Source organism: Atta colombica, unplaced genomic scaffold (assembly GCF_001594045.1).
Source record: "Atta colombica isolate Treedump-2 unplaced genomic scaffold, Acol1.0 scaffold4, whole genome shotgun sequence".
Taxonomy (NCBI): Eukaryota; Metazoa; Arthropoda; class Insecta; order Hymenoptera; family Formicidae; genus Atta; species Atta colombica.
The window spans coordinates 210,368-227,108 of record NW_017259508.1 but is presented as its reverse complement, the minus strand read 5'-3'; the positions used below and the strand labels follow the sequence as shown (position 1 = coordinate 227,108).

The 16,741-nt window shown below is 32.7% G+C and overlaps 1 protein-coding gene across 4 annotated transcripts in view; it reads left to right on the top strand.

The window, feature by feature from the left end:
- Positions 1–403: 403 nt before the first annotated feature.
- The window catches only part of LOC108691119 (exocyst complex component 1), a 25,620-nt gene continuing 9,282 nt past the window's right edge, over positions 404–16,741 (top strand). Inside the window, exons 1-5 of one of the 4 annotated variants that reach the window (XM_018198771.1) lie at positions 404–512; positions 1,772–2,221; positions 2,343–2,497; positions 2,622–2,849; positions 11,812–12,048. In XM_018198771.1, coding sequence (XP_018054260.1) covers positions 1,774–2,221; positions 2,343–2,497; positions 2,622–2,849; positions 11,812–12,048 — 1,068 coding nt within the window. In that variant the 5' untranslated portion in view covers positions 404–512; positions 1,772–1,773. Of the gene's footprint in view, positions 573–1,466; positions 1,546–1,722; positions 2,222–2,342; positions 2,498–2,621; positions 2,850–11,811; positions 12,049–16,741 lie in introns of those variants that run through there. The other 3 variants (XM_018198772.1, XM_018198773.1, XM_018198770.1) reach the window with 3 other exon arrangements.

Below are 16,741 nucleotides of genomic sequence, written 5' to 3'. Positions count from 1 at the left end.
TAACGCCATATCCTTGATTGAAAAAAGAGCCAAATTAAAAAAAATAGATATCGTAAAATTAAAAATATTTAAAGTAAAATATTAATATTATATATATATTTAAAATAGTACAACAAAATAATAAATATTTTTGAGATTTATTTGTCATTACATTTTATTAATTATTTACGAATATACGTTAATATTAATTATTTACGAATTATTGACGAATATCAAGCATCAACTTTGATGACGTGATCTATTTTGACGCTGAAAATAAGTGTCGAATATCAGCATGAAAAGGCACTTCTATTTTGATGCCGAAAATGAGCGTCAAGCGCTGGCATGAAAAGACACCTTTACAAAAACATACTTTAGTTAGCTTGCGTTGCTGACAGATTTCTTAACCTGAATAATCGTCTTTAACGATTGATATTTCGGTTCGCGGAACAGAACGACACTTATTTCTACCAAATTCTTTCGTTTAATGTAAAAATGCGTCGAATAAGCCTGATTTAATTGATTTTTATAAGGTGCGAGGAAGCTAAACTGAATAATTATCATTAACGGTTTCGGAACATAATCTGTACACTGTAAATATTCTTTATGCTGATTCTATAATGAGAATCGATAGCCGAAAGTTTTAGTCTTAATCGGTGAAGCCAGAGTCTTATACCCGTATTCATAGTCTTTCCTTGAGAAATGAGGATTCCTTATTTCTTCATGTTTCATAATCCTTCCTTGATCAAACAAAGAGCCTTATTAGCTTTCTTTTCTCAAGAGAGTCACGAATTTCCTTGAGGAGGAGATATAGCCTTCATAATCAAGCAAATCTTCAAATTTAATTCGTCATACTGGTCTTTTTACTTTTGATAGCTTTTAATTTAAATCTGACGCATCGATAATTATTTTTGATAGGTTTTTTCGGGAATAAACTCTAAAAGCATTTTTTCCTTCGTATAACAAGTATTTCGAATTCGATTGAAAGCACTGATGCATATTAAAGCCGTTGTACACTAATTTAATTTGAGTATAAAAATAAAATGAAAATATTTTGATTATAAAATACATATTTTTGTATATTATAAAATATATATTTTATATGTATTATAAAATACATATAAAATACTTTATATGTATTATAAAATACATATTTTATCTAACAATACAATAAAACGTATTGAGTATTTCATTCAATTTAATCGATTTAATTCTATGTTTATTTATAAACATATATTTACATTATTTTATGTACAGCGGTTTCAATGTGCATCAGTGCGCAATGAGTGCGTCCAATCAAATTCACTATTAGTTTTATTTTTGTTCATTGTTGCAAAATGCTTAATCACGATCTTATTTAATCAACAATGCTTTTATAGCCTTTATTATTCGTAATTCATGATAGGTATGCATATATTGTATATTGTGACATGCTATCCTCAATAGGTTACTAAAATCCCTAAAATATTCCTTCCTTCGGCAAAGCAAACTTGAAATCCGTTTATGAAACAAAGAGATTTTGGAGAATCGAGGAATCCTTCATGGAGGCTTCCTTCTTAAACTAAGGTAGGACTGAATGAATACGAGTATTAGTCGTACAAGTTGGCTATGTGTCAACTTCACCAATAAGACCTAGGACTATCGATTACCGACTCGTAGAATCCGTTATAAATATTGTTTCTTGTTAATAATTAGAGTTAGTTAGAAATGAAGGAATGAGCAAACAATATTTAAGATTAAATAATGAAGATCATAAGTAAAGAATATAAACTATGTATTAATGAAATTCTAGCTATGGCTGCTATACGACATACTTTGCAAAGAGAAGTATTTACTCTTAGCGATGAAAAATTACTCAGCGTATGCTATGTTAGTAAAGCTTACAAGAAAAAAAAGATGAGTTTTCTATGTCTGGCTATGACAACAGATACTCCAGGATCTCTTATATTATACCAAGTGAAGAAGAACGATAAAAATGTTTATAAAAAGAAACAATCATGGTCTCTAAACGATATACAAATCATAGATGGTGTGAAAAATGATTCAATGGACATAGAGATGCATATTGACAAAGTTTACAAATGGTCATCCACTACTGTACAAGAAAGACGAACGTTTATTAGTAATTTATATACTTATTCGTGTAGCTTAACTCAGAGGCCAGAATTTAAAAATATTCCTAAAGAGTGGCTGATTGATCCAACCGCATTGAAGGAAACTGATAGTATTACATTTACACCTGGTATGTCTTTATTGTTCAATTTAATGAGTTTGCTAATGTCTTTTTTTTGTGTAATTATATTCACAAGAAAATTTGTTAATGATTGATTTTTCTATTTAATTAATAATATAATAATTTTTAGATCTTTTGGCATCACCTATTAGTTCAGATTATCAACCCATTACTGAAAAGGAAGCTGTTGACTTAAAACAAATGATGGAAAATTGTGAATACGCTGTTTCCAACGCTGAGCTTTTTATGGAAACTCTTTCAAAAAATCTATCTATTCTTGATGGGGTAAAATAAATACTTCTTTCATAAAAAATTTATCGTAGAAATATAAGTAATACATATAATATATAAAGAAATTTAAATAATATCTTAATATAGTTTATTAATAGTTTATTAAATTCTTCCTTAGGAAAATGTACATTCAGTCTTAGCATCAGAGCAGAGAGTAACACAACTGATGAATAGTATAGACGCAGCAATAATCGAAGCTTCTATCGTAGAAACGCGACTAGCGGCGTATGATGAAGCTTTAGGAAGAATAAGAGAAGTTATGGCTCGAGTTGGTCAAAAAAATCAAGCTATACATACAGCGAATAATAATGCTAGGCTTTTGTTGGATAAGTTAAATCTAGTAATTGTAAGTAGAAGAGAACAAAGTATAATTAAAAATTATGAAATTATTTTTTTTATTATTAAGGTGATATTTAGGCACGATCCTGGAGGCATGCGCAGAGAACCGATGCATGTGAATGAGTAGGATGCTCACTGAAATAAGATAACAACATTTTTCAAGAAGACTCGAAGCCTACTGATCTATTCGAATATCTGAAGACACGGTAGTGTCTCAGTGATAAGCCAAGCGTAGCAATATCTATCTTAGCGAATAGCCTACTCAATGTAAATAGAGCACGGAGATTTTTTCTGTATTGATTTTTCTATATTGATTTGAGATCGCGTGAAAATGTTTTCCTTCAAGATGCTGAAATAGATGCTTTATAGGAAAAATTGGTCTCAAATGAAATTGATAAAAATTTATGATATTTTTAAAAAGCCGGACCAAATTTATTATAAGCGTCGTTTTATTTGTATAACTTTATATTCTGTAAATCGACACGAGTAAAGTAGTAAACAAACAATATTTACATAGAAATTATTAGCAGATTCTGTCTTCACAACTATTGACACTGCAAAGGCAGCAATCTGCCAATAATTTTGATAATTTTATACAAATATTGTTTATGTTTGTTATTTTGTGTCGTGTCAATTTATAGAATATGAAGTTGTATAAAATAGAACAACGCTTACAATAAATCAATCTGGCTTTGTAAAAACATAAATATTTTTATCAATTTCAGTTGAGGCCAATTTTTCTTCTAAAAATTTCAGAAAATTTTGAAGAAAAGCGTTCTTCGTCTCAAATCAATAGAAAAATTCTCCATTTACATTGAATAGACCATGCACCAACCGAGATATATTCGAATAAATCAGGTACAGTCAACAGGCTTCGAATCTCCTCGAGAAATGTTGCTATCTTATTTCAGTGAGCGACTCACTCGCACACAGCAATTCTCCACGCGTACCCCAGGATCACATTCATCCACACCATGATAGAATTAATAAGGTGAAGCATTCTCGTGAATGCACGGCAGGAGAGCGAATTTAGGTAATGTTTGATTGACTGTTATAACCAGCGCTATTATATACAGAAAAGTGCATATTGGGGAACATTTGATTGATTATTTCTAGTATTGTTACCATCATTATGCGCAATGTTTCACCTTATTAAGGATTGACAGGAGAGATTATGGAGACCTCTAGTTGAAAACGAATTTCTTATTATGCTCAAATTCTTTATACTAAAATACTGGATGAATTGTGTTTTAATTGCGATATTTGTAATCAGAAAAGGCTCCTGAAGGCTCGTACAGAACGATGTTTTTTTTAGAAAATAGGCAAAATAAAAATTGTTCTGAAATTTCCTGATGTGTATTATAGTGCAGTTCAGGTATACATAATTTTATTAAGAAATTTTCAAGAATCAAAATCCGGCTCTGTATGAGCCTTCCCAACTTCATAAAAAAACAAGCTAAAAGTTTTATGACATAATATTACTTCTTGGAGAAAATATCATAATATAAGCATAAAAACAAGCATCGTAAATAAGGAGTATATCATTTTATTCATTAAAAATGTTTTTAAGAAAGAAACTGCAAAATTTGGTTCTTTAACAGGCTTCGTAATTTCATAAACTATAAGCCAAAACGAGTTTTATGACAAAATATTTTTTCTACGAAACAATATATAGAGTCTAATAATGTAGCAGATATGTAGTTGCACACTATTAGACTTTACCATATATCGTTTCGTAGAAAAAATATTTTGTCATAAAACGCGTTTTGGCTTATTTTGCACCACACACACACATACAAATAAAGTGCAAATGAATTGGCTTGTCACTCCTGTCGATCCTTAATTCCATCATGATTCATACCTTACTTATTACAATTATAAAATGATAGAAGCTTGAGATATCTGTGTTAGGAGATATATATAATTCTAAATGTTCCTAAATATATGTTTGTAGATTGTTTTCTTATTAAATTATTGTTATGACTTTTTTTAAATCTAAGGATTTCAATTGCAAAGGCAATAAATTTATTTTTTTTTCAATTGCAAATGCATTAAATAAACTTTATTTTTTAATAAATCGTTGTTTACATCGCGATTTTCAAAATGATGCTTCAATGTTGTTTATTTTTAAATTTTCTCTCTTTCTCTAAATAATATTTCCTTAATTCAGCAATATTAGATAGCCTTACTTTATATTAAAAATAATAGATTTGTATTATATGATAAATAATTTAAGGGGATTCTAAAATGAAGCCCGAACTCTGATAAGGTCATCAAAAATTGCTGTTTTACAGCATATCAACATATCTTTATATCATATAGATTACTACATCAATATCTCATGCTACTATGATAAATGCAGTCGCACGTTTGTGTCAATTTTCGTATAATAAATTCGTCGCGATAAAGTGTCTAACAAAGGGAATATCAGATTATGGTATCGATTTTAATGCGCATTTTATATCGCTTCTTAAGCGAAAAAAAAAACGATACGTATCCGGCTATTTTAGCCATTGGCCATAATTTTGAAGAAATCGATTTTTTAAATAATTATTGTAATAATTTGAAAAATGTATAGAAAAATATCAGTATCTTTATAAATTTCATCGAATAAATTTCACTTTATTTCATCGAATACTTCTTCAGTACGAAGAATCGCTGCATGAGCAAGTCGAATGCTTATTGAAGTGAGCAACATTTTGATTAGCGCGCGGTGTACTTGCTGCGTTCAGAATCATCCACCCAGATGTAATTTTATCCTTAATATTCGATGAAATAAAATGAAATTTATAGAATGGAATAGAATTTTATTACACATCAGCGTATTTACAGCCAAGAAGGAGAATTGGTTTATATACATAAAATTCTTAACTCATTCATATCTCGTCCGCAAGCTGTCGCATATATTACTATAAAAATTTAAAAAAAAATGTTTGCTTTACTTCCCTACTTTTCTGGTCCTCTGACTTCGCTTCTTTATCTACATTATTTCATTTTATTTCTTTTCGCTTTATCCGTTTTTCTCTCTTAATTATATCTACTTCTAATGTAATATATTTTCGTTCAATATCTACATACATTATCTCTATATCACAGACTTATCACCATCTATTATTATTATCACATATTTATTTCTTACTTACTTCTTAGTTCACCTTACTTTTCTTTTCCTTCCATTCCTTCCCTCTACCTATACATTTCCTCCCTGTCCTCTTTTGACTTTTTTCACTACTCCCCTCTCTTTCCATAATTTCCTTATTATTTCCCCTTTCACCTCATTTAACTTTTCATCACACAGTTTCCTAGTAAGATCTCTTCTTTATCTTTTCCTAATTTAGTAAACTTTTCTTTTATTTCTAAACATTCCTCTATGTGTTTTAAATTATCTTTTCCTTTGTCACAGAATATACACTTTTTCCTATGCTCTTCTACCCAGTATTTATTACTTTTTCTAAATTCTCACATTTTAATTTGAACAAGGCTCTCACCTTTTCTCCTCTTTTCCCTTCCCTTAAGTTACCTTTCCTCAAATATTCTGGGACCCTGCTATTTGTCTCTCTTTCCTTATATTTCTCGTTATACCTTGCCTTTTGAATTTTACCGTCCTCTCACTATCTTTGCACTTCTCTTTTTCTATTTATTAATTGATCCTCAAAATCTTCCTCATTCACTTCCCTTGCTTCTATACTCCGTTCCTATTGAAATACTTCCTTTTCTGTTCGTATACATCCCCCCCAATCATTCTTCTTCTTTTCTTCCCAAATCGCATTTGTCAAATTTCCTGCCCTTCCTGATTTTATTTCATACTCAAATCTCCTTGCTTTTATTCCTCATCCTACTCTGAGCTTAACCATAAGAAGTTCCTTCATGATTAAATTATGCAGAAATCCAAACTAAATATCCATCTTATATAATCCATCATAACCTTTTTCAATTCCTCTTTCTCTTCCAAATTCCATATTTCTATTCCATAAGCCATAACACCTTGCACCAAATATTTAAATAAGATCCATCTTCTTCTGAAATCGTTCCTGCACATCCTCTCTCCTAAACCTCATATCTTTCTTATCGCCATCTTACCCTTTCTACTTAATTCTTTAATATGCTCTTTACAGTTGCCCCATCTATTTAAAATAAAGTCTAGACATTTAAATTCCTGCATTTCTTTTATCTCTTTTTTACCCCATTTCCATATTTTTTCTCTTCCTCTCTTATTACATACCAATACCTTAGTTTTTCTGTACATAGCTCTAATTTCTTTTCCTCTAAAAATCTCCTAAAACTTTCTATCATATCCTGCAGGACTTTCCTATTTTTTGCGAATAGAACTATATCATCCGCATACACAAGATTCCAAATCCTTTATCTATACCTATTCCTCCGATATCTCTGCCTCTAAATTTTTCGTCTAAGTCTGTGATAATTGAAAAGGAGTGGACTCATCATCCCTGCTTCTCTTCATTACAAAACTTTCAGTATTTCCTAACTTCGTTCTAACCGTTACTTCTGTTCCCTGTAGATCTTCTCAATTTTTCTAACCAAGCTCTTTTTTATTCCCTCAAGCCCTAAATCCCTCTGTAATTTGTCTCTGTCCACTTTGTTAAAGGCAGCCTTCAGATCCGTAAACATCATGAAAACTTTCCCATTTTCTCCTTTTTTGTTTTCTTTCCTCTGTATAATGTATATAATATTATCACGAAGATATTATCGATCGTCGACCTTCCTCTTCTGAAATCTGCTTGAGTTTCTGGGATCATTCTTTTCGCCTCTTTCTCTAGTCTATTTTTCAGCACCTCTGCATACAATTTATATGTTGTATATACCAATGATATCCCTCTATAATTTGTTGTTTTTTCTTGATCATCTCTTATATACAGGGACACTATTATGCTTTTCTTCAAATCTTCTGAAATTTTTTCTCCATATCATCTTTATTAAAGACCAACTTCGTCCATGGCCTTTTCCCTGCATATTTCCACGCTTCTCGTCGATATCCTGTCGATGCCAGCTTTCCTAAATTTCATTTTTCTTAGTATCTTCTTTATCTCCTTCAGTTCTTCTTCTTCCAATTTTGTGCTTTCATTTTTCATTTCTCTTTTCTCTCCACTAGCCTCTTCGCTACTCAGTTCCTTAAAATGATTTCTCCATTGTTCTTTATTTATGCTATTTTCAATCTGCCTCTTTCTGCCCCTTTTCTTATTAATATATTTTTATATATTCCCCTCTCTTTTCAAGTTCCTTAATTTCTCTTCTTCTTCAGCAATTCCTTAAATCTCCTTTTCTCTTGCAAATAGTCTTCCTATTTTTCCTTTCCTTCATCTCCAATACGACTTTTTTACTTCCCTCTTATTTTTGATACACTTCCTGTCCTTGTGTCCTAACTCCTTATTCTTCCTTTTTACCCTCTTCTCAATGCATTATATACTATTTGTTTAATTTCTTCTCAGTTTTCTTCGATTTTCTTTTCCCTTCTTGTATTTCTTCTTTTCGTTTTTTTTCCTTCTGGTATCTTTCAATTGTCATCAATCCACATCTCAGGCTATTATTTCTTCTTTCTACACTCGTTCCGCTTCTGTGGTTGGATTCTCTTTTTTTTTTCTTCCTGTTCCCTGATCTTCAAGCACAACGGCAAGTGATCCGAATCCACTCTTACATCCACTTTAAAATCTATAATCCTATCCTTCACATCTTCATTAACCATTACATAATCTATAATCGAATAATTTATTACCCCTCGTTCCTATATACGTATATTCGTCCAATCCCCCGGTGTGCTTCCGTTTACAATGTATAAATCTTTATTTATTACCCTTTTTTTCTATTTCACAAAGCTCCTATTTCCTACAGTTTTATCTTTGCTACATCTCTCCATCCCTTCTCCCTCTATTTACATTCCTCCTAGTTTCCTTATTCTTATATTTAGATCTCCTTCCACGATTAAATTTCCTTCTTCTTTTTCCCTTATACATTCTTCCATCTTTTCATCCAAATTTTTTCCTCCTTGTTCTCCATAAACCGAGATAATCCTTTCTCTTTCCTTATTTATTATTAAATCCTTATTATTAAATATTATTTATTATTTATTATACCTTCTCTCTCCTCTTGTATTAGCCTATCTTTTTGAAGCTTCTAGTCGTTTCTTTTCCCTATTATAAAACTATTAGCCCAACCTTTCCCTTCCTCCTTGCAAAATGACACTCCCATATATGTGTCCTTGATAATCTGTCCTTTAAACTCTCCAAATCCTTTTCCTCTATCCATGTTTCACATAGGCTGATAAAGTCAAAACTTTTCACATACCTCGAAAAATCTATATCTTTATTCCATATTCTTGCATAATTCCAGAACAACATATCCTTCTCCCTTTCCCCCTTCCTCTTATTACCTTTCTTATCCCCTCCCCCTTATTTCTATACCTATTTTCCTATTTCTTTTTACCTTTTCCGTTATATTTTCTTTCTTCTTTCTTTTGTTGATATCCCTTACTCTTTTACTTCTTCTCTTCGATCCTCGTTTTTCTCCCCTCCTCTTCTCTTCAACCGAAATTCTTCTCTGCTCCGTCCCTAGCATTATTATTTTTCTTGTTCTCTTCTACATTTCCTTTATTTCTCTCCGCCTCTTCTTTTTCTATCTCTATCCTTTCCATGCTCCTTCCATTTTCACTCTTCCTAATCTTACTTTTACCTCCTTTCCCTTGCCTCTTTGCTCCTTTGTCCATCTATTCATTTTTTCTTGAATTTTCCTTTCCTTCCAGCTTAAGTTATTTTCTATAAATATTCTCTCCCCTTTTAACTTGTGCTTTTTCATGATTTCTTTTTTTTCTCTTCTCCTTCTATCTTAACTATATATACACTACCACTCTCTCTAACCGCAACTATATTACATTCCTCTAACTTTTCTTTTATCCACTCTTTTATCCATATCTCTCTTCTTTTCTGCTTCTTTTTCTTACTTTTTGATTCTATCTCTATATCTCCCTTTTATGACAAAATTCAGCATCCTTTCCTCTCTTTCGCTATTTATCTTTTCAATGTATTGACCTCTCTATAACTTAGCTCTCATTAAACCGACCCTGTCCCTGTATACCTTCCTTTGCCACTTACTCCAGTATTGGCCTCTTCCTGTTCACTCTCTTCTCTCCTATTGCTCCCTGTTTTTTCCCTAACCTCTCCCTCTAGCTGCTCAAATTTGACTTCCAATTCTCTGCCTTTCTCTGTCAATTCCCTTACTCTAACCTCTGCCTCTTCCATTTGTTTCGCCCATTCCTCCTTTAGACTTTTGACTTTTTTAGACTTTTCTCTTTCTAGCCAGCCGTGTATTTTCTTTCTCATATCTTCTATCTTTCTCTCCGTAATTTCTCGCAATTCTTTTTTCATCCTATCCGCTTTGCCTTTTTTCCTAATATTCACGAATGCTCCTTTTTGTTTCTCGTTATCTTTTTTTGCTCCGTTTCCTGTTTCGCCTTGGCTTCTCTACCCGTCCCCCCGCTGGCCATGTCCACCGGCTCCTTTCCCATCACTTCTTTCGTCACGCTCTCTCGCCTGTCTCCTATTATCTATCGCCTACCTCTGCCTCCACTCTCTTGACTTCCTTATTGCCCGCTTTCGTGGAATCGCACGTCCTCATCTAATTATTCGCAATACTCGCCTATTATTCGCTATTCTTTCTCACACACTCTCCGCAACGCTTGCATTCTCATTCACGCCACCTAACCAAGTCTCTCACTTAACCAAGTCTCAAAATGAAATTTATATAGATATTGATATTTTCCTACATATAATACGTTTTTTAAATGAACTAAATTATATTTAATAGGGCTCTCGAAATTCAAACAATAATAAATATTAATTAGCGGGCAATGAGAGTATACATAGCGCGGTACTTGACGTGCAATACATAATATATTTATTATAATTTTACATTATTGTACTACCATTACATATTTGATTTTCACATGGATAGTATTTTAAAATAATATGTCTATAATTTATTTCTATATATCGTATCATAATCACATGCACTTCGAATTGTGATCTGCAAAGACGGACGTTATTCACTTGGTTATCCAACGAAAAAAATTAACGGCATTTCTCAATTAAAAAGTAAGGATATGCTCATCCTCTGTCGAACGCAGAACCATCTCCAACATGTGCGGATTAGAATATTGTTCGTGGAAATTATATGGATTGCTGATGACGGTTTAAAATAAATCGAAACATTCAAGAAATTTATTATCAACAATTATAATAAAATTATAGTAAATATATTATGTATTGCACGTCAAGTACCGTATATACTCTCATTGCCCGCTAATTAATATTTATTATTGTTTTTTAAATTATTACAATAATTATTTAAAAAATCGATTTCTTCGAAATTATGGCCAATAGTTGAAACGATCGACACGTATCGTTTTTTTTTCGCTCAAGAACTGCCTGTAAAAAACGCATCAAAATACCCGACATCGTCATCTAGTGTTCCCCTTGTAAATCTAATTCCAAGACTTCGACGTTGTTTGTTCATGCGAATTATGTGTTTGTGGACCACAATTTCGTAAGTACAGATTGCAAAGCTTTTATATCAAGGAAATGTTATGATATTGACAATTCTAATGCCATATTGGACTAAGAAATGGTAAAGAAGATTTCAATTTAAAGTTTTTTGTCCTCGACATAAACTCTCATAGACACTTATTAATGTATATGCTTTATCCTGGAAAATAATTTTTAAATTTATAAACAAGAAAAAAATAATTGTTATACAAAAATTATTAATCGTTTAATTCGGTAATATAGATGACTTTTAGGATCCCCTCAAGATTTAAATAATATATGTAAAATATCATTACAATAATTTGATAAAAAAACATTATAAAAGATATGGCATAACTTTTTAATCAGAATTTTCTATCAGATCCTATTTTAGTTTGTTGAAGAATACGAAATTATATAATTTTTTTTCTTTTTAAGTTGCAATTAGATATTTCTGCAACGTACCAACGTACCTTGAATGAAGCAGAACTTCCAGGCGAGAGAGAAGAGCTTGGCCTTGCTGGTGTAGCCCTCTTAAAAGCTATCACAGCACCTCTTCCATCGGGCTTAGACAAACTAAGTGCTGTTACTGAACAAAAAAGGCGATTGGACAAACTTAAAGCAAAATTCTCAGTCATTGTTGCTAGACATTTAAACAATCTCTTTATACACTTGGTAATTTCATAATTGTTTTTAATATTTCAACTCTTTTTTTTTTTAAATAATATTAGGTTGGAGAAAAATTTTTCGGAATTTTGTTAACTCAAAATTATATACAGAATGTATTTGTTGCAAATTTTTGTCTATCTGATGTGAAAGCTTAAAGTTTTTCCTAAAAGTTTGTTTTTAAAAAATATTCCTACGATTTTTTGTTATCGAGTTACACGCGCATTAAATAAAAGAGATTCTGTTTTTGATCGCTCATAACTCTGTTAAAAATCATCGTACCATAATTAATAAAACATTCTTGAAGTTGAAACGTTTCTCTATCAAGTGATGTAACTAATTTTTTTAGAATATACGATTATGTACAGGTGCTTCAGATAAATTCAGATAAAATTAAATTGAATTTTCCATTACATTACTTTAGCAGTAGACTGTTGGCGCTCGGTAAGTCAGATGTTAATATGGAACGTGTATAAATATCAGAGTTAGTGAGATTAAGTGCAGAGTACAACCGAAGAACGATAATTGAAGTGCTTCGCGCCGTTCACCGATCGAAATTATTTAGTTCTTCAGATACCCATGATCGATCATTTACGACATGGCGCAAAAGTATGCAGATGCGAAGAAAGTTCTGCTAATCCAGCGAGGCAGAGTGTGGATCAGATTCCAGAGAGAAGATTGCAAGGACACCGGCTATCATCTAAAATGTTACACTCGCCGTGCGTTATTCGCTATGCACAATCGAATCACTAATCCGAGTGAACATGCACGCTCAAATCGCAGAAATAACAACACGTAAATTATAAAAACTCGACTCTTTATTAACACTCGCATAAAAGCAATGGCTAAGTTACAGTGAATAGTGTTTCTGAAGGAAACGAGCTCGAACGGATGCATTGACAGTTTAAAATCCAATCCAACTCTAACGGCGTCTTCTTGGCAACCGTCTGTCAATCCTTCTCGCTCATGACACGATTCAGCGCGTAGAATTGAAGCAGTGCGGATATAACATTGCTCTCCCTTTCCTTTATAGTGTTTTCTTTCTGGAATACACTGAGTATAACTTCGCATTACACCAGTTGCGTGTAAGTGCTGCATCAGTGTTGCACTATAAAAGTATACATACATGATATATACTATTTCATGCTATCATGTTTAATTCTGCTGCCGGTTGACTTCTTTTTTTAAAATTTTTAATGTCACACTGGCTAACTAACTAACTAACTCTACACCGTCTCTTTGAGATCGTGTAGTAAAACCCCACTTCGTGCATAAAATTTGCATTACACTATATAGCCACGTTACACTGAATTAGAGATCTTAGAGATAACAGAGAAGCGCAACCTATTTAAAGATTATAATTAATCATTTAAAGAAAAAATGGCGATCTGCGTTTACATCTGTCATTCTGCAAACGAAGTGCGATTCCTATAACAGTAGTGTTTCTACTGACTACTAAGAAATACTGATTTTCTTTGGAGAGTATTCATATCAAGATTAAAAAATCATGATACTTACTGAATTTAGAATTCTAGAAGACTTTCCGTAGAAAAAAATGGTAGAACCAATCAGAAGTCGGGAAGCGGTTCCGCTTCTCTGTTATATCTAGGACCCTACACTGAATGAGTTCGCCTATCACTAGCCAAGGAAACACGTTACACTGTCTGAGTGTTGCACTGATGGGCGATAGTGCAGTCAAGAGAAAACTATTGTCGTCATAGACTATTGTCTCGACAATCATAACTTCAACGTTCAACCAATATTTCAAAACGGCTTCACGCTCTACTCTGCGTTATTACACAGATTACCGAGCCTCCGTTTTTCAGTGTCTATGGGAGCAGACTTTCGACTGCTTCATCAGAATTCTCTCGATCTCTTGATTCTTCCCTTGAGCCTTTGATTCTTTTTTTGGATAGGGAAATTTAGCTTTTACCGCGATACCTCAATCCCGTCCCCAATTTCTGCCTCGGCATTTATCCTCCGTCCCGCGAGTTTCCTCCGTGTCTAGATTCTTGGAATGCCAACGTTTTGTGAACCTTGTAATTCACTTTATCAGAGCGAGGAGCAGCCTGATACTGAGCCTCTTATATTACGCTACTTGTTGGAGTAGTGGGGGAAAGAAGAGAATTAGAGAGGGGGACGAAGAGGTGGGGGAAATTAGTCGGTCTAACCGAGAGAATTCCATATTTTATTTATGTTGTAGCCATTATCTCTATTTAGAGTGTTAGGATGTTTTTGTATCTCTATGGCTTCTCTATACTTTCTTGGAAAGTATAGAGAACACCTAACACTCTAGATAGAGATATAATGGCTACAGCATAAATAAAATGGAAAACCATTCGGTTATTAAAGACTGATCTGAGGAATTTTCCCCACCTCTTCCCCTCCCACCCACTTTTCTTTTTCTTCACGGAGGAAACCCGCGAAACAGATAATCTTTATATAGAAAGCACCCGTGGAAGCCTCAAAAATACATTTTTTCAAGTTGTTTTCTTTTTACAAATTGTTTTCTTTTTTTTTCATTTATTTATGTGCCGATCGCTCTTCTATTGCCGTCAGAATCGCAGAACGAAACCTCTCTTTGTGTGATGTGCGAACGAGCTCGAATCTTGTATCAGTACTGAATTTTGTGATTGGAAAAGAATAAACGCAATAATTGGTTTATATGTAAATAGCTTATTTAATTCCTAAATATTTTGAATTCTATTTTTTATGTACGAGCTCCTGGAAGACCTAATTTAACTTTCTCCTAATTGTCTCTCCGCCAACATAAAGAGCTAACCTGTCTGCATGAACTACCTTTCTTCTGTGTCTAGATATCCTACCAAACTGTGACTACGTCACTCAGCTTGTCGACTATAATGAAAGGTCCTTCCCAGTTACTCTGTAGTTTAGGATTCCTACCTTTTTTCCTACGAGGATTAAAAAATCAAACTTTCTGTCCTTCACGAAACTGTATCTGTTTAGTCTTCTGGTCGTACTAGATCTTCATGCGTTCGGATCTAATTTTCATTCAGTCAAGAACTTGATTGTGAATCTGCTTAAGTTTTTCTCTTAACTTTCCAATGTACCCTCCTACCAACCCTTTTTTCTCTATCTCCGGTGGATTTCCTCTTAACAAATCTACGAGTAACCTGAGGTCTCGACCGAAACATACCTCAGCGGGGGATATATCGGCTGCCTCATGTTTCGAAGACCTATACGTCAATAAAAACATTGAGACCCAACGATCCCAATCTTGTTGATTTTTGCAACGAACTTCGCTAAATAGCCCATAATCGTCTGCTGCTCTCAGGAGAAACCATCACGAAGGAAGTTTATTTCTGGATTCTGAGAACTGTAATGAAGCCATGGATGGAAACTACAGCCTCCGAAAGGCCATATATTTTTTAACAGAAGGGCTCACACAAGCCATTTAGTGCAAAATTGGCTTTTTAACAACATGAAACGCGTTTTGATCCAAGAAATTCTTCTAATACTCCAGATTATTAAATTCTTAGATTTCTTTTGGGGCATTATTGAAAAGATGTCTAATCAGACACCTCAACGTGGCAACTTTTTAAATTTATTGAGGCAGTGATATATGAATTTAAACAAGAAGCAATTAAAGAGAGTGTACTCGCGCTTTAGATAAAGGATTGAAGCAGTGATCGCAATAAAAGGGTTATATTGAGTAATAGTTATATTGAGTAAAACTCAGAGAAGATTCATACAAAACAATGTTTGTGTTTCAAGTTTTTTTCTAAATAAAATGATGTTTTATTAATAAACTATTTGTTTTGTCCGGATTTAGCTGACGCACCATGTATATTTGAGCTAAAATGTGATATTACTTTTCCATTGCGCAATGATTATAAGTATTGGGTTGCCCGGAAAGTTTGTACCGACTAACCTATATAATTTAATACAATAAATGTATATTAAAATTTAAATCTGCGTTTCAATTTTCCTTCAACATCGGCACGAACTTTCCGGACAACCCAATAATCACATTTTTTATTCAAATTTCTATTTATTTTACATTTAAAAAATTAGTATGATACTATTCGACAGACTAACGTTTCAGCTTTAAGAATCTATTTTTTAATTGCAATACGATATGATTTTTAATCAAGTTTAATCCAATTTGAGTAATTAAAATCAGAATGCTCCTTTTATTTAACTCGCGAATAATTCAAAAACAAAAAATTGTAAAAACATAAAAATATAAAAAAAAACGATTTTGTAAAGAAAACTCCAAATTTTCACGATATAGATAGTCGAAAATTTTCTTTGGCACGTAACAGATCCACAAAGTGAGAAGTAAAAGTTCTTTTTTCTTTAGCTTATTTTCTATATATCGAGTTTCAGATCATTCATACATCCCTTTTATCTTCGCAGGGTAAGATCCAATCATAAAAGTGTTAAGACAAAAGTTGTAGGGTTTAAAAAAAATCTATTCAAACTGATCTTCATCTTATCAGTTTGATCTTAGGTGATGTCGCGCGTCGTCGCTAAGGTCACGTCGATTTTTTTAAATGGAACATCCAATTTTTTTATTCCAATATCTAAGCTGATATCGAGAGCTTTTCAAAACTAATAAAATTATTTTTTATTGAATACTTTTCGAATTATAAATCTTGAAAGTTACAATACTGCCGGCATTACACAAAATGTTTGATCGACGGCTAAAACCTCTTTTAAGTTGTTCAGGATCGTATCT